This window comes from Corvus cornix, chromosome 10 (genome assembly GCF_000738735.6).
Source record: "Corvus cornix cornix isolate S_Up_H32 chromosome 10, ASM73873v5, whole genome shotgun sequence".
NCBI lineage: Eukaryota > Metazoa > Chordata > Aves > Passeriformes > Corvidae > Corvus > Corvus cornix.
Genome location: NC_046340.1, coordinates 10,962,235 through 10,979,580, shown reverse-complemented (window position 1 = coordinate 10,979,580; position 17,346 = coordinate 10,962,235). Strand labels below are relative to the sequence as shown.

Sequence of the window (17,346 nt, the reverse complement as noted above, 5' to 3'; positions counted from 1 at the left end):
ATAAGCAAATTAAGAATTGAACACATATTTCAGAGCCTAGAATAAACAATCGTAATAACCTTTTTAGCCATTAAGAGGCAAAAGAGGCATCTCTTTTTTGTTCTAAAAAAGGACGCCATTCTGGCAATGGCTGAACAAGAATGAGGAAGTTGTGGGGAGTTTGAGTTGGTGGGAGGATTTACTGTGAGGCAAGAATTCCCTCCCAGCCCTGGCCCTGGTTTAGATGGTTTCTCGTGCTGTCTGTTGGCCAGGGCAGTCACTGGATGCATCCTCAGCTCTTGGATAAAAACAGAAAACAGCCCCATGGATGCTGCACCCCCTGTGCCCTCAGGCAAGTTGCAGGAGTAATGATCCAAAAGGGTTTAGGAGTTTTATTGCAGCAGGGAGGCAGCAGGGGTCAAACCTGCACCAGAAAACCTATAACTAAGTCTGTAATTCTTTTATGGGGAAAGCTGCAGGGATTTCTGCTTGATTAAGGATTGCATGATTGAGGCCAGTGACATTAACAGGCACAATGTCCCCTCTGCATCTAAAATAGTGATCAAACTGACAGGAAAAGCCATGTGATAGCAAAATCCCAACGCTTTCTTGCTGGTAAGAGTGGCTGCAAGCTTCCCATGCTTCCCAGGCCTATAAATGGGATTTGTTTCTCTGGATTTTTTTCTGCTATTAAAAGCAGTTTTTGGAACTTCCCTGTTGTATTTAATGCATATCTTTTGCCTCTCCAGGCTCTGCACCCCCCCCAGTTTTGTTTTGAGGCTACATGATCAATAAATGTCACTGCTGAAATGCTTTGCCAGTTCAGGTATCAGAAATGAAAATAGAAGCTCCAGCTCTCTTTACTGGTCATGACAAATTGATTCTTTTTGGTCTACCTTGCATTTCTCTCACTTCATGTGTTTGAAGAGAGGGGGATTTCTCACAGCACCTGCTCCTGGGCCAGCCTGAATTACAAGACCCTTGAAAGATTTGTTATTAAATTTGTCTTGTGCTCATGTAAAATGGGAACTGGTGGGATTCTTCTAATTTGAAACCATTTGTGTTTTGGTAATTAGAAATAGTAAAACAGGGACTGTCCATGCAGAATGAACATGCATTTGTAATTACAATTTGTCCAAGAGTACTCAGGGCTGTGCAATTAGGGAGGAATTATGTTCTTAAAGGACCACTTGGGCACTTTATGGCCAAATAAAAACGTAACTATTCATAAGTACAGGTGCATATATGTTTGCTTAAAAAGAAACAACAAACAATTATTAGATCCCCAGTGGAACCATTTATTCCCTTCCCCAGGAAATAAAAGGACTGACCTGTGCTGAAGGAAGAATTTTTGTCCTTGCTGCACGAAACCTTACCAGGATTGTTTTCCAATTACTGTTTTGAGCAACAGCACAGGTTCAGGAATGGATTAATCTGAAACTTTACTTGTAGCTCCCTAAAATACATCCACAGTTTACTCTATTTTGCAGCCAGTTTTGCTGAGACACAGAAGTGCAGAGACCTTTGCCACTTGGTTTAGCTTTTTTCCCCCCAAAAGTCCATTAACAAACACTTACTGTTCTTAAGAGTTTGTGACATATATGAAATGTAGAACTTATATTTTGTCATAGTCAGTTAATGAACTGAGTGTACATTGCTGTCTGCTGGAATCTGTCCCTGAGATTTCCAATTCCTTTCGCTTAATTTCTGCATTCTGGAAGTTTTAGAACTGTCAGAAAATATGTTTTACCAGTCTTCACATTACGGCAGGAGCTGACCCCTACTTTCATAAGGGGTGGAAATGGACGTCAGCTGGACTTTTTTTTCCCTCAGATCCTGTAGGAGGAGGTATGGGTGAGCAAAAGCTACCACTGCAAAAAAAGAGAGCAGGTAAAATATATACCCACTGGAAAAAAATTAGAAGAGTTTTAGTCATCTATGCAGAACACATACAACACCTAATTAAATCAGGTTTAATTGAAATTAAAATAAACGGCCTGAATTAAGGAATGCAGCTTGTGAGGAACATTCAGCTCCCATTGTGCAGGCAGACTTTACATGAGGCATTTTTGATAAGACATTTTGGGGAGCAGAAGCTGTCACTGCGTGTTTGTACCATGAAGAAGGGCAGAGGACAGGACAGAGGTCTCCGCTCTGGCACCTGGACATGTCCCAGCTCCTCTGCATCCCTGCTGGGTGACCTTTGGCAAGTCACATCTCATTTCTGACAGTCTCTGAAAGCATTTTGTAGTCTCCTCAGGAGTAGCAATATTTAGGAACAAAGCATTATTGTCCCAGTAATGTGTGATTTGCATGCTGCTTTATTCCACAGGATGGGGCTTAAACAAAATTTATGGGAAATGCTGTTTTGTGCTGGATCTCTGCACAGGAGTGAATCTTACCCAAGATCAATAGAGTCATTCCCCAGTCCTGTGGGTTTTATGAGTGCCACAGAATAAAGGAATCAGGTCCTTCCCCAACAAAAGCACTATGCCTCTGCACAATTGCTAAGCTTGGGAATTGGATAAAAACTAAATTCTGTTTTTCCAGTGTTTTCCGCTTCTTTGTAACCATTAATGAAATTACAGCCCTGCTAATAACAAGGTGGCATCCTGGCCATGGTAAAGGTATGTGGGAATTGTCAGCACATGCAAGTTTGAGTGAAAAAGGTGCAAGTCCTCACCTGTCGTTGTCCTGCTGACTTCATCAAGGTTATACAGTGTTTTCAGGAATGCACGGGAAGTGGTATTTTTCAAGTTATTATTTTGATTTTCCATAAGATTTGGCCACCTCTGATGGGCTGGGGGAGTCCAGCACCACTTCGGCAGAGACTGGTGGGAACAGCAACTACAACAGTGAGTGGTTTCCAACAAATCCAATGGCTCATGTAGGGTGGTGGGATCTGAGGGAGCTGCTTCCAGCCTGTCCCTGTGTATGGTTTCTCTCTTGAATGACACATAATCCTTTGGACCCCAAACCTGAGGGATGCTGAGCCAGAAACTCAAGGGAATGAAGTAGTTTCATACAGTGTTTCAGTTATACTGGGTTGGATTTTTAAACTCATCCCAAACCTGTGCTTTAGGCAGCTGGATGGATGCAATTTATAGTTCCATGTCCTTAAATGCTGCGCATTGCGCCACAGGTCTGCCTGGTGCTCACCTGGGCTATTCGACACTTCCAAAACACTCACTGGAGACATGAAAATCCTTCTGCTTCTCCCTTAATGTGGTATTCCTGAGGTTAAAGAGATGTTCAAGCCTCTTCTGATCACTGAAGAGCTTGTGGAGTTTCACATAAACCAGATCTAGGTCAGTATGTCCTGGCCACATTTCAACCTGGGTAAACTACAGGGCACAGGATTGGATGTTCTCACTCATTTTCTGCTTCATCCCATTCATTCTGATGTTATCAGTAACACTCTGAGGACCAAATCTTCTGGTATCAGCTGCCTATGGTGGAACTGCATCCACTTCTACCCAAAACCAATTTGATCTCACTTTCTTATGCAAAACCTCTATTGAGAGCTCTCAATGCAGGCAAGGAAAAGAGAACCTCGACTGTGTCAGTATTTGCTCCTGTAATATATTTTGGGATGTGTGTGGGTTTATTTACAAAGCACGTGTAGTTAAATGTCATTGAAAAATATAATTAAAAATCAATTAAGAGACCATTTTAAAAATAAGAGGTTGTAAAAATGGAATTTACAATAATAACCAGACTAAGCATTTGGCATTTACATGTCTGCACCAAATAGCAATTCCCTTGTTAGTTGTGCTTGAGTGACAAGGTACTCACTTATCTCCTGGATATAAATTCCAATATTCTTGTTATTGCTAGGAAAAATAAATACCTGCATAAAGACTTCTTGCATTGCCAAGTAACACCAACTGATTAAATTCAGACAATTGTTTTTTTGTTCTTGTCTGGGCCCAGTGCCAAAATTATCCCATTGTATGAACGGCCGGATTTTGCACTCAGCTTATGCTCAGTTAATGCAAGGTAAATACTGTGCTACCAATACAAATCTAAGCACAGAGAGACATTCTGAAATGTTTTAATTTCCTAAATAAAACCTGAACATGCAGAACACATAGAAGCAAAAATGGAGGAGTATTTAGCCTATAACACAACATGATGGTGAAGGCAATTGCTGTGACTAGACCTCTCTAAAGGGGTGGACATGAGCTGTTCTTGGACCCTGTGAGGTACAGAAGTCCCTGTGATACATTTTGGCTTTCAGAACAATAACTGTCAATGTCTCCAAAAAGCCATTGGGGTGCCTATATGTACCTGTGGAATTCATGCCCACACACTCTGGATCTGGCTTTAAATGGTAGGAATTCAAGGACTGTCTTGCTGTGGGATCAAATATCCCAGATTTATAACCAAGCCTGAAGTCTTTTTCTTCGTTAATACTCATCCCCTTCCTCTTCCGTCTTCCTTGTGAACAGTTCGGGGTATTCCTGAAGTTCTTGTAAAAGAAACTGAGATTAAATATATATAAAGCATTTTAAACACCATGAGCCCATAGGAAATGCTGGAATCAGTGATGATGTTTATCTGTGATGGTTCCATGTTGAAGGGGATGGGGCAGGGTTACCCTCTGAAAGTTCTCTGCCTGTGCCTGTGTCTGCATCCCTTCTCTTCCTGGAAATTCTGAAGTGAGTGATTGGCTCTTCCTGAGCTTTGGAGTCAGCCTGGAGAGCAGGAATTCATGGCAGAGAGCAATGTGCCTCTTCCTGGGGGGGCTGGAAGGTCAGTGGTAGTTGCTTCATTGGGCCATTTCTCTCAGGTGATGGATTAAAGAGATCTGTGAAACATCCTGCACCCTCCTGTTTGATTCCGTGCTGATTGGGTTCTCTCCTGTGCCTGGCTTTGGTTTCCACAATTTAGCTCTCATTCCTTGTTACATGCACAGACCAAAAAGAATCAAAGCCTCTTGAAAATCTGACATTGCAGCCCTTTAGGATTTGGATGATATGGAGAGTCTGTTTCCCCTATTTATGACTAATCAGGGGTCTCATATGTGCCACCCTGTGCTCTCATCAGTTCAAGATGCAGAAATCAGCTCCTTTCTTTCTACCATTGCATCCTTCTTTGTCTCTGAAGATCACCATTAAAATCCTACTGTAATACTCAATCTGCATTTTTCCCAGTTTTCAGATCCATGGATACACTGCAATAACACACTTACATTTGTTTTATGCGGAGAGCATACTGCAAGTATTTCATTCCATTAAGGATTTCTTCCCTCATTTTTTGGTCCCACGTTCAGCCCATTCGCAGGGGTCGTTGCCTGTGCCATCCCTGCACCCCTCCAAGCAGGCAGCACCCTGGTGTATCCCTCTCCAGATATCTTCCCTCTGATCCAGGCGATTTGTGCTCAGACTTGGAGGGAATATGGGTTTTTTGTGTTCACATATGAACATCTGCTTTAAATTCCCAAGCCAAGAAAGACAAGAAGCAAATTAAACTATTTGTTCTTCTTTCTCTCTCTTTAATATCAAAGTCATTCCTTACATGCTCCTTAAGCTTCCACTTTTGATCAGGAGATATTAAAAATGGATCTAAACAACTCACATCTTAATCATATTCCTTTGTGAGCTGGGTAAGAGTGAAGGGAGCAGGGGAGAGAAGCCAAAGCTGCTTTGCTGCTCATGCTCAGTATCCAACCAGTATTCAACACTTAATTCCCTGCCCTGCCCTGGGAGCAGAGGGGAATCCCTGTCCCTCCTGAGCTGCCCAGTGCAGAGCACGAGGCCTCTGGAACATCCTGCAGCTTGAAATCAATCTCTGCCTGCGCTGGAGCAGCCTGGGTACAATTCCCTGCTGCTCTCTAATTTTTGCTGGAGATGTGGAAAAGGGAGTTTCGAGGATGATTCAGACATTCCTTCTTCCCCCTGGGCTTGCTTGCTATGCCAGCCCAGAAGCCAAGTCACTCTTCTGGGTGCCTCGGTTGCAAGTTCTCAAAAATCTCTTTTAGAAAATTCTATAAAATATCTTTTAGGAAAAACCAAAGAGAAACTTGCATGTTTTCACAATCCTGCAGAGATTTTGGAAAAGATGTCCTTCACTTCAGGAGGAAAACCAATATGTTATGGTGCTATTTGGATTCAATCAGTGAAAAAATCAAAAGATAATAAAATAAGGTTTAGCATTTCACAAGAAATTGTTCATTCTACACAAACCTGATTTCATTCTGTGATGAGATCACAGATTTAGTTGCAAGTTCTATTAGAGTAGCTGTGCAAATAAAATAAATTTTTGTGACATGTTTGATTCAGTACTGCAGGATATTCTGATTAAAAAATCAGCACTATACAATTATCAACAACATGCATTAATAATTGAATACAAACTAAATGGCAGATCTCAAAAAGCAGCTGTCAATGTGGAATAAACATAAAATGTATTTCTGGTGGGTTTCTGCTATTCCACTTACTCCTATCAATATTTACATTACTGATCTAAGAGTAAATATGGAATCACTGCAGCAAAAATTTGTGAATGACAGAAGAACTGGCAGAGTGGTGGGTGCTGATGGGCACAGAGTGTTCACACAGAGCCATCTAAACCAGCTGACAAATTATTTTAGCATTTCTAGAGGAAGGTTGAAATTTGTCTCCATATTATTGGCAGCCCTGCCCATGGCAGGGGGGTTGGAATGAGAAGATGTTTAAGGTCCCTATGAACCCAAACCATTCTGTCCTTTCCAGCCCAAGGCTTTCTATAATTTCTGGGATTCTCTTATTCCCTACAAGGAGTTGTGCTTGTTTTTGTAGGCAGTGAAGGCTCTGGGGACTGAAAGATCCACATGTCAGGCAGGAGATGACAGAGTTTGCCAAGCAAAGGGATCCAAGGAAATGGGAGCTTTGTCCTTGGGCCAGGTGATTTTCTGCCCCTGAGGTTAACTGGCACAGCCTGAGCCCTGCCCATGTCCCTGAAATCCAGTGCCCCCCACACTCCAGGCTGTGCCCAGTCTCCTGCTGGGATGAGCCCTGTGTGACACCAGAGTGCTTGGGGCAGTCCCAGGCTGACCCTGGCCCCGTTCCCCAGGAGTTTTCCCACTGTAGCTGGAACTAATGAGGCCGAGGAGGCAGGAGGAGGGATGATGAGAGCAGCACTCCACGCACCTGCTGTCTCCCCGCTGCCAAGAGCCTCTGCTGCTGCAGCAGAGCAGATTTCTGAGGAGAGAAGAGAGGTAGAAAAAATGTGATCCCTTTTCTGCTGATGAGGTATCTCACAGGTGAGAGGGCAGCATGAGAGGAGACTCAAATGCTTGAAGACCCCAGAAGTGCAGAAAGGAGCCCTGGATGATTTCCAGAAAAAAAAAGAATTGGCACCTCATTTCCATGTATCTGAATTCAGTTCAGTGTTCCGGTTTTAACAGAGTCAGCTTAGGTCAGTGGGAAGAATTTGATTTATTTAGTGAGGTTTATAATGGGCTTTGCAACCCTGCTTGCCACAAACCCTTCCTTCTCCCTGTGGCTTAAGGACACTGAGGAATGGAGACCATCATCCTTCAGGGAGACACAATTCTGAGGATTTTTTATACTTCTCCTTGTGCCAGCTCAAACTTCATGGATAAGTTAAGAGCTGCTCTTCCTTGTGCTCTCAGTTGGCCATCTATCGCTTACACTAAAAACCCTTGGAACAGGAATATTACAAAGGTTTGGGAAAGATCTCACCATGCCCTTAAAGGGGTGTGAGGTTTAGTGGGCTGGAGGGGTTTTCAGCGGGCAGCCATAGAAATGGCTTTGCTTTATGGACTTCACACTCTATAAAAAGGCAACTTGCTACGCACAGTCTTAATTAGAGTGCTCTGGACTATTAAGAGGGATGTGGGAGCTTTGTCCAAGCCAGGCAGAAATCAGCCAGTGTGAATCTTACCTAGGAAGCAGTTTTGGGAATAAAGTCTCTCTATTTGGACATTGTATCCAAAAAACATCTATTTGCAGTAAAGTATCAAAACAAGACATTTCAAGTCTCACACATGGCTCATACCTTTTCAGAATAGTGCAGATCTGGGAGCCTTTGAGCTCCCACAGGAGCTCAAATATCAAATAATGATATTTATGGTCATTTGTAAAGCCATTCCCTTGGATGTGTGACAGGAATGAGCCTCACATCTCTTACAGCACAAACTTCCTAAGTGAGGAACGAAGGAAGTTCACATCTTCTCGTGATTTATACACTGATTTCTGATTCCAGAGTCACATTGCTGTAGCTTGCAAGCCAGGGCATCATGACAGCAGTTCAGGCCTCCTCTTTCTGAGGACTCTGTGGGCACCTAATGAATTCACTGTGAATTTCCCGCTGTCTGTTTAAGTTTTGACCCTATATGGCAAGATTAGTCTTTGTCTCTTCTTCTACTGAGGGAGCTTAAAGCAAAGTCCCCCTGACTACTGAGGACTAAAATAGCTGAACAGGGTAAAGAAACCTTCCTCAGTGAGCTCTCTGACATCCATCCCCTCTTCACAGGTACTCTGCAGGTCAATAAAACCTCCATGAACCCAGAAACCAACCTGCCAGACAGCTTCATCCTTACATTACCTACATCCCACATTGCCTTTTGGTTTTTGATTGCTGTGGTTCCAGTCAGTCTCTCTCTAATAGGCAGACATGAAGTTGTCATCTAGAAAAAGAGGGGTTATGGGGAAAATCTGCATCTTCGAGTCACACGAACCCATCCAAATCTTTCCAAGCTCATCCACTTCCAGTGTTAATGAGCTGCTGTGTGACACCTCACTGGCACTGTACAACATCCCATAATATGAGGAGAAAAACCTCCTTCAGCCCAGGAAAGGCCCCTGGGACCAGGCAGATAGGACCTGCTCAGCCTGTGAACCACAGCAGGACTGCAGAGGCTGCAGTTCCACCTTGCCTTGTAATATTGTAAGATTTATTTTCAGATCTTACCAGCAATTCACTGTGGGCTGTTCTCTGCTGAGCAAAATTCATCCATCAATCTCCTGGTATGGCCACATTCCAGCCTACACCGAGGTGACAGTTCACTTGTGCTAATGATCAGCCTCACATCCACATCCGCATTCCCCCTTGGTCTGATTCTTCTTCTCTTATGATAATTTAATTGATTGAGCACACTGGCTTCTAGTCAAGAAGCTCTTCTCAGCTTAACTCTCGGTTTAAAAAAATCACTGCTCAACATCTCTATAATTAGAGTTGGTTGCTAAACCCTGTATCCAGGTGATTACTGGTATATGAGAGGGACATATCTTGAACTGATCAAATCAGGAATTTAAGCAAAATGCCCTTGATCCATGTTTCACAATTCATTAATATCTTCTACTTTGGGTATTTTTCCCCTTTTTTGGTGTTAAATATAGCTGGGTTAGGAAGGTTCATGTAGAATCAGGACAGTTAGGGGTAATTTTTTATTCATAACCCTGTTATTGTTTGGGGAAGCTCAGTAGGGTTCATTAATATTGCATTTCCAATGAAAAGGCACTCAAAAGCCAAACAGTTCAATTATATTCTGAGGCTGCAATGCGATATAAAAATGAGCAGTGCAGTGATGCTGTCGTGGTTTAAACCAACTGCTCCTGTCCGTAGTCAACAGCACCACTCTCCCCTTCATTCCACAGGGCAGCTGCTCCACAGTACAAACCAAATCCAAATGACTTTTTTTGAGGGGTTCATCTGGGGTTTTGTACTTGAGTCAGGTTCACTGAGAGGCTCAAGAAACAAAAGAAATCCTGAGAGTGACAGAGTCTGAATGATCCTATGTGCTGACCCTACTTCTATAAAGGTGCTTATTTGCAGGAAAGTTCCCACTGCAGGGATGGAACTGCAGCCGCTGAAGTGGGGGAGGATGTGCCAAACTCCCTGTTCTGCTTTGCATTTGCTTAATCCAGTAGGAGCATCCAGAATGTGATAATCTGCATCCAGAATATGATAATCTGCATCCAGAACTACACAGAATTATGAATTATCCCCTTCCAAATCTGACTGTTCCCCTTCAGCCTGGAGAGGAGAAGGTTCTGGGGAGATGCCATTGCAGCCTTAAAGAGGGTTATAAAAAATAGGGAAAGTCAGTTTTTACACAGACAGATGGTGATAGGACAAGGGAGAATAGTTTTAAACTAAAAATAAAAGAGATTTAGATCAGGTGTTAAGAAGGAATTGTTCCCTGTGAAGGTGGTGAGGCCCTGGCACAGGGTGCCCAGAGAATATGTTGCTGCCCCTGGATCCCTGAAGTGTCCAAGGCCAGGTTGGACACTGGGGTTTGGAGCACCGTGGGATAGTGGAAGGTGTCCCTGCCCATGGCAGGGGGTGGAAAAAGATGAGCTTTAAGGTCCCTTCCAACCCAAGCCATTTGTGATTCTGTGAGTATCCCCTACTTCTCTGAAAGAGAGTGAGAACTTGTGATTGATTCCAGTGAAAGTGAGATCATGCTTTATATGCAGAGGCCTCTGATTTTCATGATGCAATGGATCTGGTTGCTAGAAATGATGATATATAAAAATTTAATGTTTTGGAAGTTTTATTATTTTTCCTTATAGGAAACACTGAAGTAAAATTTGATTTTTCTGGATTTATGGCTTGATCACTCACCCTATTAAGGTAATGATTCCACTTTCTGACCTTGTAGGGCACCAGCTATGAAATTTGAGATGATGTCCCAAATATTTTTGCAATACAACTCTTGGCTAGTGCATGACAGGCTATTGACTGAAATACTGTCAATGCACAAATGAGATTATAACCAGAGAAGGTCTTGATTGCTTTGGTCTGTTATTCAATACCCTCCTCTCTTATAAGCAGCTGCTTGGCATTTTTTTCAGGCTAACGTAGACCTTCCTTCCCTGACAAATGACACATTACTTGATTGTATAGACAGAAGTCTTTGCTGCAGTTTTTTTATCTTCAGAAGACTTATCTCTAACAGGACTCTTGCACTTGATGTTTGCACTGCTCGAGTCCTGTGCTCTGTAAGAGAGTCTGATCTGACCGTGATGGAAAGAGCAGGAGCAGCCTCACATCCTGCTGGGGCAGTGTTCCAAGGCTGGAGAGGGAAAGGATGGCTGGAGATCTCAGCTTTCATTTCATTTAAATGAGCAGAATTGCTTTACTTCCCCCCTAGGTATAACAATTATTAAGAATTTATATTGCTATTCATGCTGTATAATAATGAACAGAAACTGGGTTTGCACTCTTAACCTTTGCTGTTAGGTCGAAATAGAGAAGCAGCAACAGTGACTCTTAGGAGACCAGATATATCTGCACCATCACACTCACTGCCTCCTTTTACAATTTGGGAGACAGTGAGTTTGTGCTGTATCATCTTCAGATGTCCCCACTGTGCAAAATGACTAGTTAATGCATTTTTTACTTTCTTCCATATGTTTCCAAAATAAATCTATTCATCACTTAAACCGACCCACCCAGCATTCCTCATGTATTCTGATTTTTCAGTTAAATATTGTTTGTATTTAAATATAAATATTGCTCAAAATGTAGCATTAATATTTTGCCTACTGAAATGCAGTTCTGTATCTTATTAAGATTTAAACAGCCATTATGTACATTAAAGTTTTTTTGTTGTAGTTTGCAAGGTGCTATAACAATAATTACCCGAGTGCATCAATCATTTTTCATTGCCTCATTTGTATCACGGGGATAAGTAGCTCCAATTAAAATCCCATTTTACATAAATAGATATGGTTTGACTCAAACCACAGTCTGTTTCCACTTCTGAAATGCTGGCCATAGGATATCTTTTTCATTATTCAAAGTGTATGATGTGTACTGCTTATCTTTTTGTGCTTAAAAAGACATAAGTCTGCAGGCAGACATGCCTTAGTGCAGGTTTGGCAGGGAACAAATAGCTGTTACTGTAATTATCTATCAATTTTACTGTTCCAAATATTTTAGCCAAAAAGCTAACTAGTATAATCTCGTGTTTATTCCTGACACATTATAGTTGGAGTAAGCAGAACTGAAAATGTTAAATATGAATTAACAGCTTCAGGAAAAATTGTAATTTTTCTATTACCTGTGATTTCCCCTCCACCACAGCAGCTTTTCTGTTAAATGTGCTCGTATTGTCAGGTATTGTGGAAAACCAAACGAGGGGAAACTTGGGGAATTATCTTCTGCTCCACTGTGATTAACTCTGCAAGGAAACAAATCAGACTTTCCCTTTCACACCTCTCACAGGGGCTGGTTCTAATCCCAGGCTACACCTCAGGTAAAGGAATGCTTTGCTCTCTGCTCCCTCTGGGAATGGTGGGATGTCTCTGCCTTCCCAGACTGAGATAGTACCATCCACCTTGGATTTTCTTCTCCCCTCCATACTGGTGTTTGGCCCAGCCTTCAGATCTCATCATTTTTCCTTCCACACCTGGGAATATCTTGGTTCCAGAGGGTCAGTTCAAACCCACCTTTTGTTGCAAAGCCTTTGTACGCTTTGAAAGTCGGAGTGTTCAAATTGCAAATGGCTCAAAATTCTCGGTGCTGCTCCAAGGGGCTTTTAATATAATTTCTGCAGAATTTGGAACTCGATGAGCAGAAAATTGCAGGAATCTCAATGACTCCAGCAAAAGGGCTCAACAGTAGTTTGGGTCACACTGCACCTTCTCTGTAAATTGCCTTTCCTTTCTCAGCCCAGTGCTCTGCTTCTGGAGAAGCTGGGGACGGCAGTGACATTTGAGAGAGCTCAGGCTGTACCAGGTGTCAATGGCATGGACATTCTACAGCCTCTGGGAGCACTGTCAGAGGGAAGCTATGGAGAAAAAATAGGGAAAAAACTGAAACAAGATTGGAAATTCAAACTGAGAGAAGGTTTAGATCAGATATTAGGAGGAAGTTGTTCTGTGGGAGAGTGGTGAGGCCCTGGCACAGGGTGCACAGAGAAGCTGTGGCTGCCCCTGAATCCCTGGAAGTGTCCAAGGGCAGGTTGGATGGGGCTTGGAGCACCCTGGGATAGTGGAATGTGTCCCTGCCCATGGCAGGGGTGGTACAAGATGATCTTTAAGGTCCCTTCCTATCCCATTCTCCGATTCTGTGATTCTACAAAGAAATGTGAGACTCAGGCTCAAAAATATCTTGAAGTCTTTATCATGGATATTTAAGCATGTGCTTAAAGAGATGTTTTGGAGCTGTCCAAAATGAGGACAAATTAGGAATTTACACCAAATAACTTAGCTCAGTTTTACAAGGACTTTTCTAACTGCTGCCTTTTTGCCTCAGATCAGTGTCTCCCATCTTCATGTTCCTGCTGCTACTGCTATGACTAAACCTCTTATTTGTGCCGTGCCTTAATCATCAAATTCCTCCTCTGGAGTGCTGAAGCAGTAGATAATGTCTCTGTTTTTATTTGTCGGGTCAGGAGCACCAATTCATAGCTCAGGGATCATCAACACCGTGAGCTGACACCAGAGTCTGTCCAGCTGCTGTTTTCTTACAGTCACACAACAGAAAATCAATGGTGTCAGGAACACTGGGATAATTCTACTGTTACAATCAATACATGCTGATTAAACCAGTTGTGTCTGTTGGGTAAATTTGCTGCATCATAATTAGAATTATTAATTAAAAATAGGAAATCAATTGACACAAATTAAGCAAAAAAAGAAATTTGCTTTATTTCTTTGACATTCTCTCCAGAGGCCTCAATAACTGTGACAACAGGGACGTGACCGAGTGGCATTTGTCAGTTTTTTAATGCTGTCCTGAGTTTTAAAAATTGACTTATAAACCCTGCTAATGCAGCTCCCAGGAAATCAGACAGGAGATGTCGTGTGTGCAAGAAGCAGCTATTTATGTTATTACAGTTAGTCATTATTCCCTGCCTATCCAGGAGTAAAAAGCAGGAGTCATGTGCGTGGCACCGGGGAGGGGAAGCAGCTGGGGAACGAAAGCCTTGGGGAGCAAGAGGAGCCCATCCTCTTCCCACTTTGTTTTCTGTTTTCAGATAACAAGGATAAACAAATTGATTGTTTCTGTGCTGGTTGTAATGGGCTTCTCATTGCTGGCTACTTCCTATGATGTGCTGGTGACCTTCATTATTTTCAGGGATATAATATGTGGGACACTAAGGCAGGGACAGCAGGAATGCACATGGTCTTTCATTCAGCTCTTTATTTTCCTCTCTGGTTTTTTTTGGATTTTATGGAGTTGGGTTTTTTTTTTCCTTCTTTTAACCTATCTCAGTGTTCTTTTCTTACACTTTCTCCTTGTTTCCTCCTACTCTTAGTGATTTTCCTTTTTCTGTATAATACTTTCCATGCCTTGTTTTCTTCCCCCTTTTCTGTTTGCACACATGAAAGCAGGAAAGTGTGGGAATACTCTGGATTTTCATACTCCTGTGCTTTGCTCACCACAGCCAAATTTATTCTCTGAGCTTTCACACTTACGAAAGATGTGAGGGCAGAAAGGACTGGTTTGGGTAAACCTGTGATTTGTCACTTCTGGCGCTGGTTAATACAATGTTCTTTTACTAATTCTTGGTGGTAAACTGGAGTTTGGGTTGTTCACCTGGAGAAGAGAAGGCTCCAAGGAGAGCTCAGAGCCCCTTCCAGGGCCTAAAGGGTCTCCAGGAGAGCTGGAGAGGGACTGGGGACAAGGGATGGAGGGACAGGACACAGGGAATGGCTTTAAAGTGCCAGAGGGCAGGGATGGATGGGATATTGGGAAGGAATTTTCCGCTGGGAGGGTGGGGAGGCCCTGGCACAGGGTGCCCAGAGAAGCTGTGGCTGCCCCTGGATCCCTGGAAGTGTCCAAGGCCAGGTTGGCCGGGGCTTGGAGCAGCCTGGGATAGTGGAAGGGGTCCCTGCTCATGGCAGGGGGTGGGGCTGGATGATCTTTAAGGTCCCTTCCAACCCAAACCATTCCAGGATTTTATGATCTCATTCATAAAGAATTCTAGTCATTCTTTTCTAGTCCTAAACCTGTTCTTTAAGGTGTTTTACAATAACAGTATTTCATTGACGTGTATTTCCAAGACCAGTCAAAAGCAAGAGTAAATAAAAACGTCTTTAGTTTAAAAGCCAAGACAGATTGAGTGGTTTGCACAAGAATCAGGAAAAGCAGAGTTTTTAAAAGTCCCAATTCCAAAGACTTATGGCCATGTCTCAGGCGGGCTGAGCAAGCTGCCAGTTCGGACCTCCCTGACAATGGAGAACATATGGAAGCAGGAGGATCTATCCACTATATCTGAGCACAACTGTTGAGTACTTTAAAATTAAGCTGTAAAACCTGGGCATCAATAAAGAACTTTACAGCACTCGTGTAAATAGTGTAAAATAAGGTGGATGTACTCAAGCAGTCAGAACCTGCGAGGGGGAATTCTGGCAGCTACGCTCGGGGTGAGTTGTGCTCCCAATGGGAAGTAATAAAGAGCTCCCACGAGGAAAATAGTCCCATAATTGAGACTTGAGAAAACAAGGACTTGGATTGACAGCTTCAAATCTTTTTTACTAAGATTCCACCTGGCAGTATTTTGTGGGCAGCAGCTCAACACTCTGCTGCCAGAACAAATCTGAGGATAAATTGGGTTATAAGGCTACACTGGGAAAACAAGTGGTGTCTTTTGCTTTCCTTTCAGTGGGCAGTGGATCGGGGCTGTAATTAGAGTCTCTGCTTTATAAATCTTTGTTGCAGCATTTGTCACATGTCATGGCTGTGGCTCTGCTCCACCATGGGTCCTGTTGCCGTAAGTGAGATGTAAACAGTCATCAGTGGTTCCTCTGTAACTGGAGGGCAGGCAGGAGTAAGAAAAAGGTTATCTCTCGAGGTGTAGCCATGATGAGCTACAATTACTGTTTTTTCAGAAGCTTTGAAGATGGAATTAGTCAGCTTATGCATAAAAGTGCTTGTTGTTGCTTGGCAGTCAAGTGGTGTTTTGATTTTTAATGAAATTCACAGTATTTGCATTATGAGGTTATATTATTTTTAAGTCCACGAGTCTAAGAATTAGACTGAAGTCTTTTGGCTGATACAAGGAAAACTAACACCTAGAAATGTGTTCACCTCTGACATGCTTAAAAACTTGAAAAAAAATACTGTTATCACCTGTAAATTGTTGACTGTAGAGCCCTGCTTTTAAAAATGTACAGAAACTGATACCAAAGTTGGAAAAATTGAATCCTTTCCCAGACTGCTGTTAAAAAGTTGGCTTTAGCTCTTTACACAGCTCCTCTTGCATTCCTAGGAAAGAACAGGGAACAGGACATTGGTTTCAACAATGACCGCTGGTGGCCAGAGCCACCATGGCAGGGAATTGAGAGATTTTTTATCCAGTTGCTAAAAAACTGGTGCTGTGTTGCTTCCAGCTCCATTCAGCTGCTGCACTGCTGCTGCCAAGGAGTCATTCCATGATCCACTGACCTGCTGGGTCCAGGAATCACAAAGTTGTGAGATAGACTCTGGAAGGAGCTGATTGAATTGCCATGTTTACTGCAGTTTCTCAACAACTTCCTTGCTTTGCAAGCAAATTTAAATGGTTAAAAATGCAGATTTTTTAAATTATGTGCACCTGTGTTCTCAAGTCTCAGTGGGAAGTCACCTTCTTCAGCTTTTAAGAGCACAGACCCAATAATTTGCACTACCTTGATCCTGATCCCCCAGTTTAATTTTCTGTGTGCCTTTCAAGAGTCGAGGATAATTTTTGGCCTCGTAATGTTGCTTTCAAGTCTTCCTTCTCTCAGATCTGCCTAGGAATGAGTGAAATGAGTCAACAGTAGAGGTTTTTTTAAGCCTTCTTCAAGTTTTACACCAGCTCCCTGACAGAAAATGACAGAATTCTTTTAGTTTGACAGAAATTAAGGATGTGCCAAATGGAGGAGTCTGCATAGATGGGAGTTACAGAACAATAAAGAATTTACATTTGCTGGCTGTGAGGTCTCTATAAGGGCAAGTCCTTCTGGTGCAATATGAACTTAATTCATTTACTTGTAACAATTTTAATTTACAAATACTTGAAGAAGCTCCAGCAGTCTCTGTCTGTGGAGTTTTACTGCCTTTTGGATCACTTGCCTTGCAAAATTCCAATTGTGCAACCCTGGCAATCAGCAGGGAAACAAAACCTACCAGGTCCCAGCAGTCTGTGGAAAATTTGGCAGCAAATACTGTGTAACTTGGATTTGGTTTGTTAGAGGCCAAGTGAGGGGGAAGATCAGCACAGGTCTGTAAGAAACAATATCAGGGTTAACAGGGATGGAAGCAAATGGAGAGAAACAAACCTGGAGACTCCCAGCTTTCCTTAAAGAGAGTGGTGGAGCTGGGACCTGGAAAACCAGGAGGGAGAATTCCAGCAAGTGTCACTTGGTGTCACAGCACTGACTGAGCAGGGTGGAGGGGCTGTTCCTGGCTGGGTCCCTTTCCCAGGATGTTCAAGTCCTGCCC

General features: G+C 42.7%; 1 protein-coding gene across 12 annotated transcripts in view; it reads left to right on the top strand.

Annotated features, from left to right (window-relative positions):
- Window positions 1-17,346, top strand: part of MEGF11 (multiple EGF like domains 11) — a 255,686-nt gene that overhangs the window by 132,059 nt on the left and 106,281 nt on the right. For 10 of the 12 annotated variants that reach the window (XR_005602740.1, XR_005602739.1, XR_005602741.1 and 7 more), the window contains exon 7: window positions 2,760-2,834. The exons of the other annotated variants lie outside the window; for them this stretch is intronic. Coding sequence is in view for 7 of the 10 variants with exons in the window: in XM_039557502.1 (XP_039413436.1) it covers window positions 2,760-2,834 (75 nt within the window). In the remaining 3 variants the exon portion in view is untranslated. The remainder of the gene's footprint in view (window positions 1-2,759; window positions 2,835-17,346) is intronic. 12 annotated transcript variants of the gene reach the window in all.